Below are 22,168 nucleotides of genomic sequence, written 5' to 3'. Positions count from 1 at the left end.
CACAAGTGGGCAACAGAGAGTTACTAAAGACTGCTTGAATATAATGGAAAATAAACCAAAGATCAACAACACAGAATAACTAATAACTGAAAACTAAAAACTTAGAGTTCCAAAAGGGGAGAAGCATGACAAATATTGTCAATGAATGAATGAATGAATTAAGCAATCGATGACTAATTAACAACTAATGAAACTAGAAAACACCTTGCAATGTGAATATGGCAAAACCTGAATGCCATTAATATTGGGTGAAACAGTAAGAAAGTGGCTGAAATACTTGAACAGTAAGAAAGTGGCTGAGATACTTGAACCAAATCAAATCTAAGTGTAATCCACAGATCAGATTATATATCCGAATTATAAATTCCTCTCTCTTCCATTGAAAATCGGTCCAGGAGGCTAAAGCTAATCAGATGGTAGCCACAAATTCATCCATCTAAAATCAACTTTAGTTTAAAAACTTTTAACTAATTTAAAAGCTATTTTAGGAATGTTTCAATCTTCTGTTTGCACATGATGATTATTTACTAATAAGCTAATGATGATTTACTTGGGAAATGACAGAACCAGCTGCTGCATCATGAAAGATTCTCCATTGATAAATCTGCAATGGAACAGTTAGCATTTGATTCAGAAGTAAGCTTTGCTTATTATGTTAACAAGAGGACAACTGCTAAAAACACTGGAGAACTCAAGAGGCTCTTCCTATAAAAGAACCTAAAAGAAATGCCACTTTTAAAACCCAAGACAACCTAATCAATTTATTCAGTAAAAGAGGGATAAAGTACATGTTGGCAAAGAGTGGTGCCAAAAGATATTACAAGGCAAACACAATTACCTCTCACTTTATTCAAATAAAATATCAAATTAAACTCTGGACAAATAAAAAAACAGGACCTGAAAAATGCAGTTGTCTCTTTTTAGAGTAGAAGTCTCAGACTTTGCACTTCCTCGTAATCAGAAGTTGATAAAAATCCTGCAGGTGCATTCTTCTATCAGCTTTTTGCCTCTCTTTTATATCTGACTCCATCAAATGAACTTGTTGACAGAGTGAAACTCAATTTTCTGCTGCAGTGAGAATCTTAATGTCCAAAGACTGTTTCTGAATGCCAAGTAATTTCCTTGCTCTGCAGAGCTCTCCCTGCAGCCTGTTTGCTTCTTCAGGGGAAATTACTCTGAGTTCCTGTGATCAAAGACTTACTGTTCTGGTGCTGTTTCTAGTATCGTGACTGTATTCCACATTAGGGACCAAGAGGTATTTACATTACTACTTAATACTTCCACACAAAGTAAAATGTTTATTGCAAACGTTGCTTTCGCCTGAATGTGTAATTACACTACTAGCACAGTAGAGGACACTGTTGTTTGATTTAAAAAGGAATACATGCACTTGGTGTAATTAATAATGACAATCTTTGATTTCATTAGTAAGGGCGGTTTGATATTGAATTACACAGAACTTTAAAATGTCATGTTAGACTTAAGGCATCCCTCCTACCTTAAAAAACACCTTCTCATACATCAGTGCTCTTACTCTGAATGAGGAAACACTATGATTGGTTATAGAGAGAGTCGTGTCTAGTTTGCCCACACAACCTGCTCATCTGGACTCCACAAACAGGAACAGGGAGGGCTTTCTAAATATACCTCCACTATTAGAGGTGGAAGTTTAAAGGAATCCCCCAGAGTCTGTGTGGCTTCCTTTAACATTCCACAATTAGAAAAGCTTCTCCTTGATTGTAGACAAAATACATTTTGTTCTCATGCTCGTCATTCATCAGCTACTCAGACTGGATATACCCCATCAAGCTTTTAAGACTCAACCTCACTGTCTGCAGTAAAATCTCTTTAAATGTTTATTCTTTCACCTGCTAAGGAATGTGCACAATTATTCATACCTCTTCTATGTCTTTCCCAAGTTACAGCTACAAACCTGACGTGGAAGGTAAGACATGCATAATGCTGTTGGTCTATTTTATTTTATAATAAGATTGTGAAATGTGATGAGACAAAAAGAAGAATTTCTGAGTAAAATAAATTCTGTGAAAATGTCCAATACATCTGGGAAATCATACTTTCTATTTAGCCCTTATTAAGTTTTTAAGCTTCGTTGCTGTATCCCGACTCATTGGCCTTGGTTTGGTTATGACAGGCATTGTTAGTTCAACACACCTAAAAAAATACCCAAGGTTGACACAACATTGTTCCTTTAATGCATTCAAACACACAGTGAGAAGCCAAGGCTGAGAAAGAATTGTTTACTTTGGGCAAGGCACGTTCGGAGGAAATGAGACATTTATGGTTGAAACAAACGGACAAGACAGACTCAAGTATTATCATAAATAGTAATGGACACTATCCTTCTCAAACAAAAGGCTGATAAAAAACAAACACTCAAGAACATCAGATGTGAGTACTTAAATTTTATAAAACTAGTTACATTAGATCCAGGTTAAGTAATCTATTTTCAATAAAATACTGCAAAAAAAGTGAAAAGTGAGCTGTACAAATGTGCTCAGGAAACAAACAACAGACTGAGAACTGACCTTTTATTGTGTCAACGAAATGACACACAAAAAAGCATAATGAACAAATGAAAGAATGAAAGAAAGAGCTTCCTGATTTAATTATCTAAAACTCCAGATACGTTTCCTGCAGCAGAGGAAGTTGGTGAATTGTGCCTCAGGAAGTGGGCGTGCTCTCTGGCTTTACATTCTGCGTAAACGTCCTTTGTTCCGGCTGTCCAAAAAAAAAGACCAAGAACAAACGTATCATATGATAAGTTCTCCTTGTTCTCTGCTGACTTCCTGGGTTTCCTTTTAAGAAAATCTCTCAACCCAACTGCAATTCCAGTTATGTCTTTTGTCATTGGTCCTGGATTATAATACCTGTGAAAAGTAAATAGATTCTGTACAGCAAGGGAAATGGAGGTCAGATAGATGAGGAATACATAGGGTCAGACGGGTGGCGTGCTGTAGCGGATCTCAGTGCTGAACTTTTCCACCATCTTGGGCAAAGGAGGCTTCTTCAGCATGTTGTGCTTCATAATGACCTCCTCATTAGCGTAGATCGGAGTGTCTGTGTCATCAGAGTGGTACCCTGACTGATATCCGCTCGTCTGATTGGATGACTCCGATCCCAGGGACTCTTTGCTTTTGCAGCGTAGCAGTTGACTGACATGACAGGAACACAAATTAGATAGGAAAAGAAAAAATATGTGAACTATATCTCAAAATTCCTATGTTATAGGATTTAATGTATTTCTTACCTGAAACTGGGTGTTGCTGGGAGCTCGTGATTCAAACGCTTGACTTCTTCTGAAGAGAAGCCCATCCCACTGTCTGTGTGACCCTCCTGCAGGAAAACAGTAGTTTTACTTTCTCCATTATAGTATAAAAAAACACAGGTAAAATATAATGGCCACTAACACTAATTAATTCTTCAGCATGTCATCTGTTAGTGTGTGACTGATAATTAGCCTGAAGTCAACATTTCATCCTTGAAATTGATGTGAAAGAAGCAGAAGAACGAAGCACTTGCGAGGATTTAGGCAATCTTTCACAAGAGAAAAATTGGGACAATTGGATTAGAAGAAACCGAAACCTCCGCTCTTATGGGGTGTTTGCAGTCACTATGTACCAAAAGTAGTGTAAGTAAGCAATACAAGTGAATCAGCAGGGGTTCCCATACTGAAAGTGCCAACTATGGAAAAGTAAACATCAGAGGTCAACAATGGGGCACTGAAAGCAAGCTGTGTGTTAGAAGAAGCTTGGTGCATTGAAGCCCCATGGTCCATTCCCAAAATAATATTAGAAAAGAGGTTATATATCATGCATGATCAGTTTAGGCTTCATTCGCATTCAGCCTTATTTCATTAAAAGATTGCATTTCACAACAAATGTGCAGCTTAGATCAATGCTGAATACATTGCTTTCATTAGTATCTTGCTGCTATACAGTCCCAAAATACTGCACAATATTATAGTTGGTAAATACTTTATATTTCATAAAGTTGTTGCTCACCATTATGCTGCTGTGTGCCAAAGGGATATCTTCAAATGTTTTCACACTGAGAGACCGACTGCACCTCTTGCCCTGCTGGGTCAGTCTGTGCACAAAGGACAGGTCAGTAAAATGCCAAACTGTGTATTTTATCCTGTATTCTTGAGAAATGATGAGAGATTCATGCTGACCCAATGGAGGATGGGATGTCGTAGTGAATTTCTACAGCTTCCCCACTCTGAGGACAGATGTAGGGCCCCTTAGGCTCAGAGGACAGTAAGCGTCCTTCTACTTCACCTGCTGTCAGGGGGATATAGTCCTTCCCATCCTAGAGAACAACAGGATTCAGACATTAAAAAGTCAAACAAGCAGATGTTTAACAAATTTTACATGAATAAGTGCAATTTTAGTTATAAACTTTATAGACAAGAAATGTACAGAACTCTTGAGACTTACTTGAAGCTATAAACTAATAACTTGTTGTAGAATTACCAACAACACTGGAGCTTTAGTTATTCCATCCTCTAAACTGAGCAAATACATTTTGGTCTGGGGAGACTTTTTACAATGATCTTCACCAAATGATTTACCATCACTTTGGTTTAAAGCGACTGTACAAATGTATGCCAAACACTTTATTATGCTGTAAAAATAGTATTAGTGAACCTGAAAATGTTTTGTCAGCTGAGTTAAATATGTTTTTTGATTGGATAAAATGAAATAAGATTACTGAACATCTCTAAAACCAATTGATTATCTTGGGAAGAAGTCATTAACTTTCATCTACACCAAAGATGAGTTTGAATTTGTCTGGGGAACCTATAGAACAGGTAGATAAAGTAAAATTATGGGCATGATAACTGATAATCAGTTGTTATGGGAAGGACACATTGATACCATAGTGAGGAATATGCACCTTTATGGTCCTCCACATGGAAACCAAATACCAGACGGACTAAACTTCCCTATATGTAACGTCAGAACAATAAGAAAAAGGTTTAAATATAAAATGTGATAAACAAGAATTAAGTGTGAGAATGGTAAAGGAGTAAAATCCTGAACTGCATGATGGAGAGGCGTGTTGGATTCACTATGTTTACGCACTAATAATTAGACTACTTATATGGTATTTAAAGTAGCTGTTTAGAGTGCATAACAGTTAAAAACATATGTTTTGTCTTAACAACACAAAAAAATATTTTGTTTTTAGTTTATTACCCTATACTTTGGTCAAACAAGAAAAATAACGGACTTCTGTTAAATAAATACTCAAGATAAATTGGCCATTAACTAAAGGTTCACACACAGTTAGGCATATTGCAAGACTGGTAATAAGGGCCCATTCCTATCCTAAAGGCACTTCTTGGATCCCATTCCATGACTTTGAAACACTACGACTGATTAAAAACATTCCAGGATATGTTCCTTAAATGCAGCAGCCTTGAATGAAGTCTTAAAATGGTTGGTAATTGAGTCTTTCAAAAGGATAACAAAATGGGTCACCAAAGGTAAAATTAATCTTTTTCAAAACCTGTGAGATGTGCAATAGACAGGAGAGGGTGAGAGAGGGATCTAAGTGATCTACATAGATTTATGCTTTGTCTTTATAAAAGTATGCTCTAATAGAAAAAGATGGATCAACAACGCCCAAAAAAGCACGGACCCCAAAAACTGGGATAAAAGCCGGTAGTGATATTGTTACATATTGTTTTCCAAAAATATATTTATTTTATCACATCTTTTCCAGGAATAAAAATAAATCTGTAAGATGCTCTACACTGGAAATGATGTGCATGCATTATATACTTTATATATTTATGGCTCTTCTTTGCATGTCAAGTCATTATTTTTCTGGCTGAGCTACTGAATCCTTATACATGACTCTATTGCTTTTTTGTTGTTTTTTTGCCACATGTCAATTAAATTGGTTTTAATTTTATTTTACTAACTGTGCTTTTAATCAGCACTTAAAACATAGTAATAGCTACAGCAATTATTCAGAAAAGAAGGAGACCAAGGAAATAAAACTGTTTTAATATTAAACTGAGGTTAAAAAGAAAGGACTGTTCCCGATCCGATAGCTCTACCATCCAACAAGCAGATTTGATTATGATTTCAGCTACTGGGTCATCTGGTAATCCCAGGACTGGCCACCGGCGCTGCTGGGTCCTCGGTCCTGGATTATTGGATGTGGGTGTTATGTGTGAATGGCAGACATGGGCAATGTGGAGTCAACAAGTCATCTCCATGTCATGTATTTAATCTACCCAGCCAATTAACCAGGTGAGTCCAGTCTGCACAGGGTAGAACAAATACATGACATGGAGATGACTTGTTGACTCCACATTGCCCATGTCTGGTGAATGATCCGCCAGTGCATTGGTGGACTCAACATTGGTGGGCACCCCTGGGGCCTCGGGTCCCGGGGGCCCATGGCAGGTTCCACTTTGGGGTGGCTGGCTGCCATACGAGCTTCGGCATTGCGGCGGCTGGGGGATTTCCTCGAGGCTGTCTCTCCTCTTCCTTCAGTTGGGGGGCAGATTTCCTGGCCACTACTGAGCATTTTCCCTTTGGATAAACTTTACATGCACAAGTGCACTCTCACGAACAACAACAGCTGCTTTGCTCCAGGTCCTTAGAGATTCACTTCCATACAGAAAGCCCATATTCTGATCTTCAGCTACCAAAATATATATATGTCAGAATAAATAATATGCTTCAGCGATAGTATCAAGGTGCTACTTTATTGTATTTGTTATACTATATCCTTTGGTTGTGCTGTTCTTTTTTTACATCTCTTTGCCGGTGATGAAGCAGACTGAAGACGTTTTATAATGATCTCTCTTTTATATCCTTTCATCTTTTGTCCTTTTTCCTGTTTTTCCTTTCATGGTCTAATTACATTGCAGTGTTTATATAATCTGTAATACTCCCTGTATGAATTATAATAAAGCTATATACATGCATAAATCAAGCAGAACACTATGGCAATAGCCGTACCGCTCCACTTGTTAAAGCAAAATCTGTTGGGTTCTTTTTTGGCATCAAGACAATTATTCTTATGGCCACATTGCCAGAACAGGACACTATTAAAAAATTTAAATAAAAGAAATACGATTTCAGGATGTGTTGGTTTTGTTTGGAACAGACCTGTTGTGCACTTGCTTGTAGAAGATTTCCAAGATGTTCAACCAATTCTGCAAATGTGGGTCTGTCTGTAGGGCGATCCATCCAGCAATCCAACATGGTCTGGTATCTGTTTGGATCACAAAGAAAGACAGCTTAAAGAGGCATACCTTATTGTCTGTTGTTCTGCAGTAATTTTCAGTTGAACTCACATTTCAGAGTTGGCATATTCCGGAGGTCTCATTCTCGTGCCTTCCTTAAGCCTCCTGCAGAAGGACTCATCAATGCAAACGCCAGGATATGGAGAAGCCCCTGTGAGATAAATGCTGTTTCAATAATAAAGTTATGTAAGAATGTTACCTTATTATGTGTAGTGTTAGGGGTACCCAAAGAAAAGATCTCCCAGAGGAGAACTCCAAAGGACCAAACATCACTTTGAGTTGTATAAACCCGATCGAAAATAGTCTCTGGGGCCATCCACTTGAGAGGAAGACGGGCCTGTAGTAATAACAACACTTTATGTTTCACTGCACCATTTATAGTATATAAATGATTTAAATTCTAAATATAAGTTTAGCATACGCACATCTCCCTTGCGAACATAGTCTGGGTCTTTGTAGACATCTCTAGCAAGTCCAAAGTCGCATATTTTGACCACGTTATTTTCTGAGAGCAGGATGTTTCTTGCTGCTAGATCCCTGTGAATGCACTACAGACGAAACAGAAGACATTATATTCAAAGCAATTAAAACAGACTTAACTAATCTAGATTTCTCTAAATCATACCAAAAAGACAAGTTTGAGAAGACAGTTACCTTTCGAGAAGACAGGAACTCCATTCCTTTGGCAACTTGGAAGCTATAGCTTATTAGGTCCTCCATGGTGAGATGATCGTCAACAGAGCTCTCTGGAACCAAATTGTAATAAAGAGCAATGTTTAAACTGCCACAGCACGAAATTGGAGAAAAAATGAAAGCATTGTGAGACATTTCACAACCATCTATAGGGTCACTACTGGTCCATGAAGTTTTGTCCTCAGCTGTTCCAGTGCATATATCCAGCTGGGCGACTTTGCCCAATCCAAGATCTCCTTCCGTCACATCTTCATCAGTGGGTGCCCATCTCTGGTTACTGACCTGCTTTTTCTGTTCAACACAGTGAAAGAGGAAAATCAGTTATTTAAATCAAACCAAAGCTGCTGTTCAGGGTTTCTGCAGTGCACATTATTTCCTCTTTTATGCTAATAACATTCTTACTCCATGCTGAAATACATATATACTGTATGTTTGCTAAAACATTATACAGTCATTTTCAATGGATTTCAGTCAAGAAATTATCAATTTAAAGAATATATTGTTATTTGACTGAAAAAATACAGGTAAGTCATTCCTTACTTTGGCTTTTTGAAAAGAGGCTTTCTTTTCCACTACTCATACAGTGAAACACAGCAGTTCATTGCTGTGTGTTTGTGGCAAGTCATGGCTAAAACCAAAGAGCGGCTGAATATTTTGGCAGCTCATATCTCAGCAAAGGGCAGCAAATCTTCCCAATGGCCAGAATACAAGGTGTTGTTACATTTACATCAATGCATGGTGAAAAATCTGAGATGGCATGGAAGAAGCCCCAGTGACACCTGCCCTGGCAGGGCTAGCACTGTGAGGGGTAAAGGAACCAAAAATAATCATTAAAAGAGACATCAGGCTGTCTGGAGAAAAAAAAACTTTGTCCTGGGAATCCCTAGACAGGGGTAGCCAATTAAATATCAGTGGGTTCCAAATAAAGAAAATCAACAACCACTTAAGGTCCGGACACATCTTTAATTATAATCTGTTACTTCTCCTTCTTTCCCGTCGTCCGGCTTGCCATAGGTTTCCCTCCTGTGTCTAAAAGGGGCCTCGCAGCAGCAGCCCGGACTGAGACAGCTCATTGGCTAATTTGTATCGCATGTAGCCTGGTCCCAGATTCTCCGGAGGGCTGTACCATATTAACAGGCGAAGCGACGCAAGTGAAACTAGACACTGTCGTCAGAAAACATGCAATAATTTATAAAAGTTTTAAATCAGGTTGGGTCCGGATTAGCCAGCAGGTGGGTCCAGATTCAGACCCTGGTCGGCTAATCCGTGAGCTCTGCTCTAGATGTTTGGACATGGCATTTGTATGTTTAAATATAGACACAACAAATTGAATTATGTTTTACGCACAATGACACCCCTTCTTTAATATTTTATATTCTGCGAATTGTCTGTGTTATCTTAAATCAGTAAACCACTTCTTGTTAAATGAAATTGTACCTTTACATCTAAAGCTGACAGGGCTACAAAGAGCTTGACTTTATTTAGCTAACAGCTTGACCCTCTGTGACTAATTCAAAACTGACAGTAATGGTGGTCCTTGGTAAAGTAAGCAATGCTCATACCTACTCTACATAAATGATGTAGTTTATTTTAGAGATGCTTTGAAGTTGGTGTTTAAGGGTTGTGAGGCTACCTCATTTAATTGCTGGGTTTGTTATACTGGTTGCATTTTTTTTTCATATCTCTCACCTTATAGGGACTGTACTCTCCACGCTTGCTCTTCAGGTAGCTGGATAGATTACCATGTTTACAGTACTCAACAATGACCATCAGGGGTCCTGCAAGAAGAAATGGATTTTATTTTTACAAAGGAATAAGAAAGGTTACCCGAGGGTTCTCCAATAGACTGTTTTTCATTTGTTAAGCCTGTTTAGGTATTACAGAAAAACACTGAGAACAACGATTAAAAAAATAAAACATCCAACATAAAAAAATAAATATCAAACAACATTCAAACGCTAAAAGAAACCAAAATAAGTAGATTTTTTTTATTACTTTTTATATAAATATTAATTACCATTATCAAAAAAACCCAGTGAGAGTATAAACATAATAAAGAAAAGAAAAGAGATATATTTAATACGATAATTAAACATGAAGAAAACCTCTCACTATACTCTTTTCTTTTAGATTCAGGACTTTTTTCTTGTCTAAGCTTAAAGCAACACAAAGTGGAGAAGCAAGATCAATAAAAATTTTGAAAATGAGACAAACATTTAAGTTTGTATTTATGTTTTTTTTTTTTATCAAATGAAAGATTCTTTTGAGAATGCAGAGAAGAAATGTTAATGTTTTTGAAGTAGTATGATTGGCACATGAAACTGATAACAAAGCATCTAACTTTTTAGCTCACAATAGCAGCCATCTTTGACATGAAAGCTGCAAGGAGCACCACTCTAAAGTTTAAAATTAACCATGGAGTTCATTTTTCTTTTCTTTTGGGATCCAATGTCTTATTGGTACTTTTTTCATTATTGAACCATCTACATAAATGTCATATTTACCATTAGAGAACAGACACTTTCTCTTCTCTTTAATGTTAAGAGTTAATAATAGGGGGCCAAGGACAGATCCTTGTAGAACAGTTAAAAACAGCCTTAAAGCAGGAAATTGATGAAAATCAATAAATCTTTGTGTATGTCAGGACAATAAAAACTAAACAACCTAGAAACACAAAAGTGTGGGATGGGACTGAGTGAAATGCTTTATTGACATCTAAAAATATGGATCCAACAACACTTTCACATCCCATATGCAAGACAAAGAAAAGCAAAAAGCATCACTGTATACACAAAAAAGAAATAAATCTTGACTCACCTCCGGGCCTGGTGCAAGCTCCCAGCAGGTTGACAACATTCAGATGATGACCGATGTGGATGAGAATTTTTAGCTCTGACATCAAGGCACGATATTCACTGGAAGTAGCTCCCTCTGTAACAGAAAGCCCAAACTCCTTGTGTTTAAAAATTCTAAATGCAGTAACAGGTTGGGATCTGTTTGCTTTTTGGTAGTTTTAGGTTGTTTTTTAACATTAAGAGAAAATACTGACCCTTCAGCATCTTGACTGCAACAGTGGTGCATGTAGTAGCTTTCTCAATGCCAAAGGCAGCTGCTTCCACAACCTGACCGAATGCCCCTCGTCCCAGTGGTTCACCTATATCAACATATAGGAATCACAATTAGCAGTCAGCACTATCCTTGCAGTATTTACTCATCATCTTTGCATGTGTTGAGGACATAAATCAAGACTTGATATATTTTCAACGCTTTAATCAGAATCAGAATCAAGTTTATTGCCAAGTAGGTTTGCACTTACAAGGAATTTGACTTGGTGTTGTTGGTGCAGACAAAAACAAAATAAGATAGAATATATATAAATATACATAGAAGCTGTATACAAACAGTAGACTGTGCGTTAATGTAACACAGAAATCCTGAATGGGGGAGAGAAACATTGTCCAGTGCCTTGTTGATAAGGCCAGTAGCAGATGGGAAAGCAGGACTTAAGCAGGACTTGCAAGTTTCTTTTTTCATTTAAAGGTATAGTGGGGGATGATTTTTACCCAGTGGATCATCAAAATATGTGGTCCTCTTAATTGGCAATCATTCTGGTGATATGTTTAAGTAAGGCCGTCCTACATGGTTGTCTCCATTTTCACTTACCGGTGGTGAGTCTGACATAGTAGAAAAATAGAAAATGTTCTTTTTGAAAGTAAGCTTGTAGGAGCGATGCAAAGTGCAACTTTTAAACAGAGTGAGCAGGAAGAGAAACGGGCACCTGCATGCTCTCGCACACTTTTAATATGCGTTCCCTCTCTGGAGGGGGTACAGAAAGTGGTGAGGGTGGGTCTTTTCAAAGATTAGTGAAAACCACTGTCGCTTTAACAAAAAACAATTAAGGCCCAATTTGAAATTTTGGGATGGACTTGACATTACAGGAGTCATACAACTTTTTCCTAAGCTTCAGGTTAGATGTAAGAGCCAGAGGTCATAATAAGAAATGCTGATAGACAGGAATTATGGAAAAACCAGGTCACATAGCTATTTCCTCTCTCACAGCATCAGAAAAAGTCCAGCATGTTTCATTTTGGAGATGGCAAATTTTCCCTGTCCATTTTTAATGCCGCCGTCTTTTTCCAACAGCCAAAATAATATGCATGCTACAGTAGGTACTGGAAGATCAATACCTCTCTTATTTGGAAGTATATGCTCATATCTTCTGTGAATCTTAGTTATTGCCATGTGATGCATCTTTAACTAATACAAAACACTGTAGATGTTTACCAACCACACAGACCTCTTTTTCAAACCCTCCTCCTGATCCCTTAATAAGAAAAAGCAAGTATTGAAGATAATTGATATTTTATCAATACAGATATAGGCTACTAGAATAAGTTGCAAACCCAATGCAAAAGACCTAGGCCAGAATTTAACTTCAGGATCGTATTGCTGCAAGGCATTGGTGGTACAGACTGAACGGCTCAAGAGTAAGTTTAAAGAAAAATATTTAACATACTTCCTAAATACTAATTGAGTGTCATAAGAAACCAAAGTGAAATGTTTTAACATGAAAAGATACAGTTTTTTATACCACTAAAGTTGTAAAACCCTTAAGATAAGAGAATCTTAAGGGTTAACCGAATATTCTATGAAGACTGAAATTTCTTCAAAGCAGCTTTCTTTCTCTTTCCGTTTTGGAAATCAGGTCATCTTTTATTCACTTGACAACTAACAAAGGAGGAACTTTGGCAAGCAGTTTCATCGCTTTGCCATTTGATTGTGTAAAACATTTTTTCATTGCAGACTGATTATCAACTTCTTCAATGGGTATTGTGTTGGGCTAACAAAGTGAATCATTTGAGTTTGATTCCCGCACACTGCACTGTTTGTCCTAATTTGTAAAATAATGTTCCAACAACATGATGTGATCTTCACGCATAATACACTTTCACTTTGGTGTTAACCAAAACTGGTGGGCAATGCTCTCCAGATTTAATGATAATGGCATCATACCAAGCTTCAGCCTGTCCCGAGGAAACTCCCATTTGTTTGCGTCATATGTGAGCCTTTCACACTGTTCATCCATGGGCATGTCCTCCGAATCCAGAATCATGGACAGGTAGCCGGTCTTTAGGTCTCCTCCAGTTGGCTGAAATTGCATCAAATAAATGTGAAAGTTGAGCAAAGAGGAAAACTAAGAGTTAATAAGCTGCTGTTTGTCTCAAACTGTCCGGGCAGATTTTCAGTGACTCTGTTGCTATTCAGATAAATGGGGCCCAGTTACTGTTGCAGGCTTACGTGATGGGAACTGAGTGTGGACTCGTTGTTCCTGGATACAAAGTAGTGTCCTCTCGGGGCCCAAAGCAGTCGCTTCTAATTAATCATACACCTGCCCTAATTGTGTGTACGTTTGCATACGAGTGTACTCTGCTAATTTGTCCTTATTATATGTTAGAAGAATAGAGTGGCAAATGGGTGATGAACACTGAGAAAGAGGGAATTACTTACTCTCTTTCGTCCACGAATGACGAAGACGATCAAAAGCCAGAAAAACATGGCGATAACCACTGAGCCAATGGGGACAATCAGCTCCACATTAGTCTTCTCCTCTGCACCTAGTATATACACAAAAAGTGCAATATAAATGACAGTTCAAAGGTAAGTATAAAACCAAGCTACTGTGTTTGAGAGATAGAATGATGATTAGGATTTCCGTAGTATTTCTTTTCAGCATTGCGTGATACTCAGGACGTTTTGGCTTGTATATGTGTTTATATATTAGTTTTGATTGAAGGAAGGAGACTGTTAGAATCTGGACTGTGAGCAAACTGATATTTCATCCAGTCATAACAAATGATCTGGAGTCATAGAGGAGAGCTTAGGCCAAAAACAACTTGGAAAAGGCCTATCAGACAAACAGTAGGGTCTCACTAGCTACTATAACAGAACATTTCACTTCACAATCACATAGTGTGGAGGGTGTAGAAGAATGTTTTGTTTTTTGGTGTGGGTGTTTGAGACAGGGTCAGGGAGTTATGTGCATTCTTTCTTTTTTCTATGGGAAGGGTAGCCTGGGATAATATCAGGGGATTTTCCTTCATTCCTGCAAAGAACAATTAATATGTCACTCATATGACTGATTGAATTGACAAAGATTTTTATTCATATAGCTCTAAGATTGAGGTCACAGTGTTTCTTCTTTTGTCCTTTTCTTAAATAAGTCAGTTAGAGGTTAATGCATGAATTAAATGAATGTAATCCTTAGCTGGCTGAATGATGTGCTCTGTATTCAGTGTTTATCATTGTACTATCATTATTTATGTAACATACATATAATTTTTTTTATTTGGCTGATCATTATAAATGTTTTATATACTTAAAATGATACTTAAAATTGCACTATAAGTGAAAAGTAAATCAGATCTTGTTATTTTTCATTGTCTTCCTGAAGTATGGTTTTCTCTTTTTCACCTTTTGTTACAGAACAATCTCATGCTTCAGTGGACATTTTTGTGACAGACCAAAATGAAGTATAGCTTAAATTAAAAACAACAAAAGGCTGTTTTTAGTGTCTACAATCAGTGTCTACATGTAGGTGGTTTAATCACACTGCTGTTTTTGTTAAATTCCCAGATGTTTTTGGAGGAGCTTAAGACATTATTTTCCTTAAATCCACCATCAGCTCATTGAAAAAAAAACACAATGTAACAGCTGTAAACCTACATAAATATACACCTAAACACAATAACTCTAGGCACTGATTGGAAGAGATGTTATCTTCACCGCACAACTTAAGGTCATACACTCCACAAATCCAGCCTTCAAATGATGCCTAACACAAACTGTCTAACCAGCATTGGAAAACACTGCAGCTCTTATCTACTAAAGGTTTGCATGTTCAAAAAACATGTACAAACTTGATAGCTTACCGTACGCAAAACTGAACTACTACTAATCAGCCACATAGGGGTTTTTGTCTTTTAAATAAGTGGAAAAGCAGGCACCAAAATTTTGAGTTTGCCTTCATGAGGGATGATCATATGCTGATCATCAAACATTTACTGGTGAATTGGTGAAGTACCAGTGCACCACTGGAAATGGTAGTTCCTTTCTAAAACAAAGGTTTGCTCCAGTGATACTCTAAAGGGGAAAGTTAACCAACATCTGTCGAACATGCTTCATATAGATCCAAAAACTGAACAGTCAATTCATTTCAGGTTTGATAAATAACGTTGTGGGTGCAAGTTTTTATATTTGCGTAATTTCCTACCAGTATTGTGTACATTTTAATGATAAGCAAAAGCTCTGCATATTATAGAAGGTATACATGCTTTGCCTAATGTTCTACTCATTTTACAGATATAAACCCTCTGTGCACCTGGTTGTTAGAAGATTAGCTCTGCACATGCTATTAAGTTTGTATGTGCCTATGCCTATGTGTGGTAAAAAACAATCCACACCACCCATGGTTGTGTTAAACACCACCCATAATTAAAGCTGTATTACGAGATGAAAATATGAACTTTTAACTGGGTCTATAGTCTCCTTACGGGGATAGGATCACGTAGGACCTTTTAGTCAGAGCATGTGTTTGTTTTATTGTTTTTGCTCCATCTCTGAGTTTGGGACAGAAAGGCATAGACAACACAGCAGAGGTTGAAGCTGGGGCAGGGCTGGCCTCTCCCTTTGTCCTGCAGCCCCCTCATTGTTTTGGATTTAGAAATTCTCAGGAGGATGTGCGTTAACTGGGCCAACTTCCTGTCACGCAGAAGCAAAGTTATTCTTGCTCTCTTTGATATCAAAAATGTTCTAAGCGTTATGTCGAGTGCAAAAACTTTGATGTCAGCCATTAAAAATAAATCACCTGTGGGCACATAAAAAAAAAAAACATAGGTTGAAATCTTTCTCATTACATTTTTCCCACTAGGAGCCATGATTACATCACTGAGCTGACTAACTGGGCACAGGCCCAGATGCCCAATGGGTAAAGGGGCCTCAAAGCTTTTATGCAAAGACATGAAGAACAGAATGAAAGCAGAAAACACAAAGAGACAACGAAAGCAATCACAAAAAAGTTGACATACTTGAACAAGAACAGCAAAGGCTCATGCTGACATATTTATGAGATTAATAATGATCAGCTGCTTTTCAGACTTTCAAATGCTCTGTATAGTAAGAGATGCCAGTAAACTCTCTCATTAAACAACCATTAGGACATACAACAACATCGAAAGCACCTTTAAATCCTTCTGTGCAAAAGAAACCAACCACGTTTTCGGTGTTAGACTGACCTTCAACAATCAAATAAGCCTGTGAAGTATCACAGCCGTGTCTGTTGCATGCTTTGCAAGTGTACAGACCACTGTCCTCCTTCTTCACACGCTGAATAGTCAGGTTGTTCCGGTTCAGAATCACACCTGAAAGATGAATCAGAACAGGTTGTGTCTAACAAATGTTTTGTCTAATAAACTCCTAAGATGGAAAAGCTCAGTAAAGGTGTGTCGGGCAGCAGAGCAGTGCCTGTCCTACCTGAGCCTATTTCCACAGTGTGGTTGTTTTTGGTCCATACTACTTTAGGATTCGGAGTCCCAACAGTATCACAGTGAAAAGTGATAGTTGCACTCACATTCACCTTCTGGTCAGTGAAATTGTTACGTATTCTTGCAGCCTCAAGATCTAAGATAAAAATATGAGATAAAATGTGAGAGAAGACAATAAGTTGCAAAACAAACTTTAAAAGATTTTTTTTTTATGTCCAGAATCTGATTTACCATGCAGTGTGTTTGATCAATCACTAACCTCTGAGAGACAGGTGGCGCAGAATGCAGGTACTTTTTGCTGTATTGATGTTCTTCACCTGGCAGGCATACAGACCCTCATCCTGACGGGATGCATTGTGCAACATCAGCTCCAGGGTGATGTTGCCATGCAGAATGGACAGTACAGCCTGAGGCAGGGGCTGCAGGGTCAGTGAGCTACAGGGCAGGGTAGACTCAGCCTGCTCTGATGGAGACTGATTTATGACACGGAACCAGGCCAGCTTATTGTACAGCAGATTGTCTGCTTTGCACCGCAGGACCACATCGTCCTGCTCCATGGGCTTATCAGAGGGAGACATGCTCACCTCTATATCACCTAAAGGTGTACAGGTTGCAGGTCAGACAAGTTTTAAATTAATCTTCACCAGTTACATATACAGTCATTTTTTCTAACTACATATTGTTGCTTTTAACTATTTTTGCCCTCATTGCACAGTCTTCATTGGGTTTTTTTGTTTTTTTTATCCTCGTTCATTGTTTCTATTTTTATTGCAGTCTTCTTATGTTAAATGCATGTGACTTTGCTGCTGTTGCATGTAAATTTCTCCAATGCAAAACATCCAGAAGGTAACATTCTGTTACCTTTTCTATTGTTTTTCTATTCTATTCAATGCTATATTATTTTGTTTGATGCTATTCTATTCAATTCTGTTCCATTCTACGGTATTCTATTCTATTCTGTCCTATTCTACTTTGATCTATTCTATTCTGCTCTATTTTATTCTATTTTTTCAATTTTATTCTATGCTATTCTACTCTCTTCTATTCTTCTCTATTGTTTTTTTTTTTTTATTTTGTGCTAATTTATGCTATTCTATTCCACGAAGATTCCTTATGAATTTATATTTAAACAGCAAATTCTAGCTTTTGGGGGGAATTTTTCAGCATGTGAAGCACTGATAAACTAGGAGAAAAAGATAAAAGGCTTTCTATTCAATTCGCAACAAACAAGTTCAAATACATGCTGTGAATTTTGAACATAGTGCATTTTACTCCTTGAAAGAAAAGTTAAATAAAAAAAATACTAGTGGAAAACATTGCCTTTTGTAGTTGCAAAAAGATGGTTGTTGAAATAAAAAGACCAAAAACAAAGCGATTATTAAAAGACGGTATAAGGAAACTTCAGAGACATGGCCATCATTCTAAACAGACTGGTTAAGCAATGAGAGCCCTTTTTAAAGAGGCAGACCTATTGTGGCTCTGGAGGAGCTGCAGAGATCTACAGATTATGCAAAATGTTGTGACAAATAAGCCATAACATGTCCCATCTTTTGTTTACCATAAGCCACGTGAGGGACAAAACACATAAGCACATGATGCAGCCAAGTAAAATTATTTTAGCCCTCAAAATGAAATGTTAGGGGTAATTTACTATGCTACATATTACCATGGGTAAACATCTCCACTAAAAATTCTGTTTGTGGCAGTAATATTTCTGATAATATCTTCAACAGAGAATGGAAAATTGATTGATAAAGCTCAATGTCAAATAATATTAGAACAACAATTTACCAGCCCAATCTAAAGTAGTTTAAGCCATCTTGTAAGTAATGATTAGATATGTTTGGCTCTAGATGTGCAACAGAAATTAATAGAAACACATTTTGTTGTCCCACAGTAAGAAAACTTAATTCTGTGAGTGGATAATGGCAGTGAAATCATAAAAGTGGTTTGACAAATATTGTCACATGGCAGCCAAGTACAAATACATGCCGCACCATTTAGATAAAACATTGTTAAAAAAAAAAACAATAATGGATTTTATTCCTAATCACAGTTATGCACCACTGCTCTGTGTTGGTCTCTCATAAAGGGGCCAAAAAGTTTTATATGTGGCAAAAATTTTAAAACCTTTTATGAATACCTTTTAACATCACTGTTGATGCTGAAACTGAGTTCAGGACAAAAAAAGAAGATGAACTGAAACAAAAACAAACCAAAAAAAAAAACACATAGCTTACGTGTGACACGAAAAAAGATGTTCCGCGAATCCTTTCCAACTTTGTTAGATGTATTGCACCTATAAAGGGAATGGGTCTCAGCTTTTTGAATCTTCAATGCACTTATAAATTTCTATGAAAGAAGAAATCTATTTCAGTTTGCAGTTGTTAGCCTGTGTTATTTACAAGTTAGAGTTAAGGATTTATGGGAGACATGAGATCAAAAAGGATACAATTGGTTAATAACTTACATTTTGGGCTCGGTCGATGTTATTTTGGATTTCTGCTTGATTACAGACACCGTTGACAGTGATATTTTTCCAAGCTGTGCAGTTCTTCAACTGGTCCTCTGTGCTGTTTATCACTGGCCTAATATACAGAAAAAATTAGCATACAGGCAAGAATGAAACAAGAATAAATTATATATTTATTTATAACATGTTTGTAAAACTGCAGCTCTAGCTGTTTGGATCATTGGCACAGTGACAAAATGCAAAGACTAAAACAAATATTTAGTTAAACATCTACTCAAGTACTGAGTGACTCATCATAACATCTGATATTAAAATAATGTCAGAAAGACAGCACAAAAGGTAAAAAATTATGTTGAAAAATTTAGAATTTGAAGACTATCATAAAATAAGTAAAACAAACAAATCATGTAATTAAATAATAACAGTTTCAGCTAGAAGAAACACTTTTTCAAACCAATTTATTCTTTATGCATATAAAACCCATGAAACTAGTGCCTCCTGTGATAATACGTAGGCCTAATTCTTACTGTAGATTAGCTTGACATTGAAACGTGACAGAGATATAAGAACTTAATGTTTAACCTAAAATATATGAATATACTGATGTTGGTCCCATTCTGCTGCATGTGTCTGCACTAATGTTTAAAAATCCAATCTAAAGTCCAAAGTAAGCCAATGTATTGAATATTAAATAGGTGTTATACTGTTGCTTGTTATTAACTTGGCCACAGTATTTTGTATGACTTGTAAAAGTTTCATTGATGCTCATTTATCCAGTGAAAAATGCAATATAATAACTAAGAAGAGACAAACAATAAACAACTTTTTAGTTTAAAGGACAGGAAAACAGGTTAGAGTTAAGCAATCTTCTTATTTGGAGGAAACTAGTTAGAAAATTGGATTCTACATGTGAATCCTATGGATACAGCTTATCAAGCAAGTGTGGTTTAAAAAGTACAAACTGTGCTTTATGTTCTGCAAGGGAACATAAACCAGAACATTAAGTAAATTAAAATTACAGCTGTTTTACAGGGGATAGAAGTAGATCAAAACCATTCAATAAAGAGCTAGAGGTGACTGTCAGAGGTCCAAGCTTATTGATAACAGCATTTGACCAATGATAAGACATTAAACTAATACTATTGAACAATCATTTAATTCTATTTAAATACTTAAATTATGCATTTTTAAGTGTATTTTCAGTCTTTGTTCTTTTCTTTAATGAACTGCTGTCACAAGACAACAAAGAGGTTAAAACTTTATGAGTGTGTTTCCCTACAAGGTGAAATGATTACATGAAAAGGAATGCACCAAGTGGAGATATTGCTTTAGCAGGGACACACACTTTCTGTTTTAAAGTGACTCTGACAGGAACAACAGGAAATGTGGATCTGGACTGAGGAAACACTCAGACATGTAGGCAGAAGATAAGGAACAGGCTGCTGGCCTTCTCTGGTCAAAACCTCATCTCTCAGGCACACAGACTGTCTTCTTTCTATCAACACTTGTCAAATCTCTGCTGTATTCACTAAGGATGTTGTTGTATAACTGCAAAAAATGTTCAGGATGCATGTGGACAATGCTGCCACCTAAACCAGACGAAACTGCAAAAGTTGTTGTGCAGACTCTTGTTTTGAGCACATTCGAGAACATTCTGAGTCTCAATAATTGATGCTGTTCTAAAAATGGACATTGTGATGGAAACAAATCACAATTGCTGATCTGCATCGCAGTCAGAGTGCACTCTTATTGTCCATTCTCATGTTTTCATCAATGGCACGAAAACAGCCATACTAAACCAACAAGCTACTGACAAAGAGTGGCTAAATTTAAAGGAAAAAAATCCCTTTCACTCCAGCCTTTCAACTTCTTTTTCTTTACACATACTTACATTAAAATTATGAAAGGGGGTGACTTACATGAAGGCTCCTGGGCAGTCATCCTTTGACATCCACTGCCACTGGACATACTCAGGTGTTGGTATTCCATGGGCAGTGCACCACAGGGTAGTACTTTTTCCATACTCATATACATCACTGTAGCCACTCCCTTTCTCGATTATTGTAGGGGGCACTGTAGAAGACAGCAAAGTCAGGTTACCTTTGTTTTTTTTTTTGTTTTTTTCAGGAAATTGCATTTGCCTTCCTGAAGATTTAGATACTGAAGTAGAAAAGCCACCTTGGACCATCAAACTTCCACCACCATGTTTTACTGCAAGTAAATTTTTCTTGCTCAAAAATATCTTGCATGATGTGAAGGTGAGTAAATATAAATGACACTTTAGTCTCATGTTTCCCCAAAGGTCCTTTTTCAAACATATGCAGGCATATCTTTGTGTTTTTGCTGCAAATGACTTCTTATTGGAGTTCTACAATGGAAGCCGTTTTTTGACCTGTCTCTTTGTTTTATTGTTGAATCCTGAACAATGATCTTAACTGGGCCAAGTGAGGTTTGCAGTAACTTTGGATATACCATTTTTGTTCCATTTAATATCCCTGATAGGTCCATTATGGGCTTTAGAGGTAATTTTGGTTGGCCAGCCACTTCTAAGAAAGTTCATCACTGTTTTATGTCTTCTTTACTTGTAGGTAATGATTCCCGCTGGCCCATGCTGCAGTCCTAAAGCCTGAAACGCTTACATAAATCCCTTCCCAGACTAACAAATGTCAACGACTGCTAGATGATTGTTCTTCTTATGTTTATGAAATACGTAAGATGAGATGAGTTAAAATTTCAACAACCCCTTTTTTCAGACACGATCTGTTTAAAGTTGTAGGGAAAAGGCTGTTCCAACCATTGCATTTCCGAATTCTCCCGAGTGGTGCCCAACTTTACACAAGTGAATAAAGTGAGTGTAATTGGTCGTTTATCAAGGGGGCGGGGTTGTTGTGGCGGAAGGTTTGCCAGCAAGTTTGATTGTGGCCGGTGTCTCGGAAGCATCATGCTGACCAGTTAGCAACTTAGTGCTAGTAGGTTCCCAATGGTAAATTCCATTGGGACCATGTAGCACTAAATTGGTGAATTAGAAACAACACTGTCAAGGAACGCTATGGACAACGGAAACATGCAAGAGGAGGAGAGTTTTGTGTCGGAGGTCGTGGATTAGTCTCCTCCGTCATACATTTTTTATTTAGAGGAGGAAATTGCAGACGAAGTTGTTGTGGAAGAGGACGC

At 37.3% G+C, this 22,168-nt stretch overlaps 1 protein-coding gene across 1 annotated transcript in view; it reads right to left on the bottom strand.

The window, feature by feature from the left end:
- Nucleotides 1-2,178: 2,178 nt before the first annotated feature.
- Nucleotides 2,179-22,168, bottom strand: part of kdr (kinase insert domain receptor) — a 30,713-nt gene continuing 10,723 nt past the window's right edge. The window contains exons 10-30 of the mRNA XM_015385576.1: nt 20,914-21,067; nt 18,992-19,109; nt 18,762-18,873; nt 16,781-17,116; nt 16,511-16,657; nt 16,273-16,398; nt 13,490-13,596; nt 12,995-13,130; nt 11,031-11,135; nt 10,799-10,912; nt 9,671-9,759; nt 8,125-8,272; nt 7,943-8,034; nt 7,714-7,836; nt 7,514-7,625; nt 7,340-7,439; nt 7,152-7,257; nt 4,193-4,329; nt 4,023-4,107; nt 3,269-3,354; nt 2,179-3,173 (exon numbers count right to left, since the gene is read on the bottom strand). Of these exons, the coding sequence (XP_015241062.1) occupies nt 2,957-3,173; nt 3,269-3,354; nt 4,023-4,107; nt 4,193-4,329; nt 7,152-7,257; nt 7,340-7,439; nt 7,514-7,625; nt 7,714-7,836; nt 7,943-8,034; nt 8,125-8,272; nt 9,671-9,759; nt 10,799-10,912; nt 11,031-11,135; nt 12,995-13,130; nt 13,490-13,596; nt 16,273-16,398; nt 16,511-16,657; nt 16,781-17,116; nt 18,762-18,873; nt 18,992-19,109; nt 20,914-21,067 (2,750 nt within the window). The 3' untranslated portion in view covers nt 2,179-2,956. The remainder of the gene's footprint in view (nt 3,174-3,268; nt 3,355-4,022; nt 4,108-4,192; nt 4,330-7,151; nt 7,258-7,339; nt 7,440-7,513; nt 7,626-7,713; nt 7,837-7,942; nt 8,035-8,124; nt 8,273-9,670; nt 9,760-10,798; nt 10,913-11,030; nt 11,136-12,994; nt 13,131-13,489; nt 13,597-16,272; nt 16,399-16,510; nt 16,658-16,780; nt 17,117-18,761; nt 18,874-18,991; nt 19,110-20,913; nt 21,068-22,168) is intronic.

The sequence above is a fragment of the Cyprinodon variegatus genome, unplaced genomic scaffold (assembly GCF_000732505.1).
Source record: "Cyprinodon variegatus isolate N-32 unplaced genomic scaffold, C_variegatus-1.0 Scaffold343, whole genome shotgun sequence".
Taxonomy (NCBI): domain Eukaryota; kingdom Metazoa; phylum Chordata; class Actinopteri; order Cyprinodontiformes; family Cyprinodontidae; genus Cyprinodon; species Cyprinodon variegatus.
This window is presented reverse-complemented; position numbering and strand designations above follow the sequence as displayed.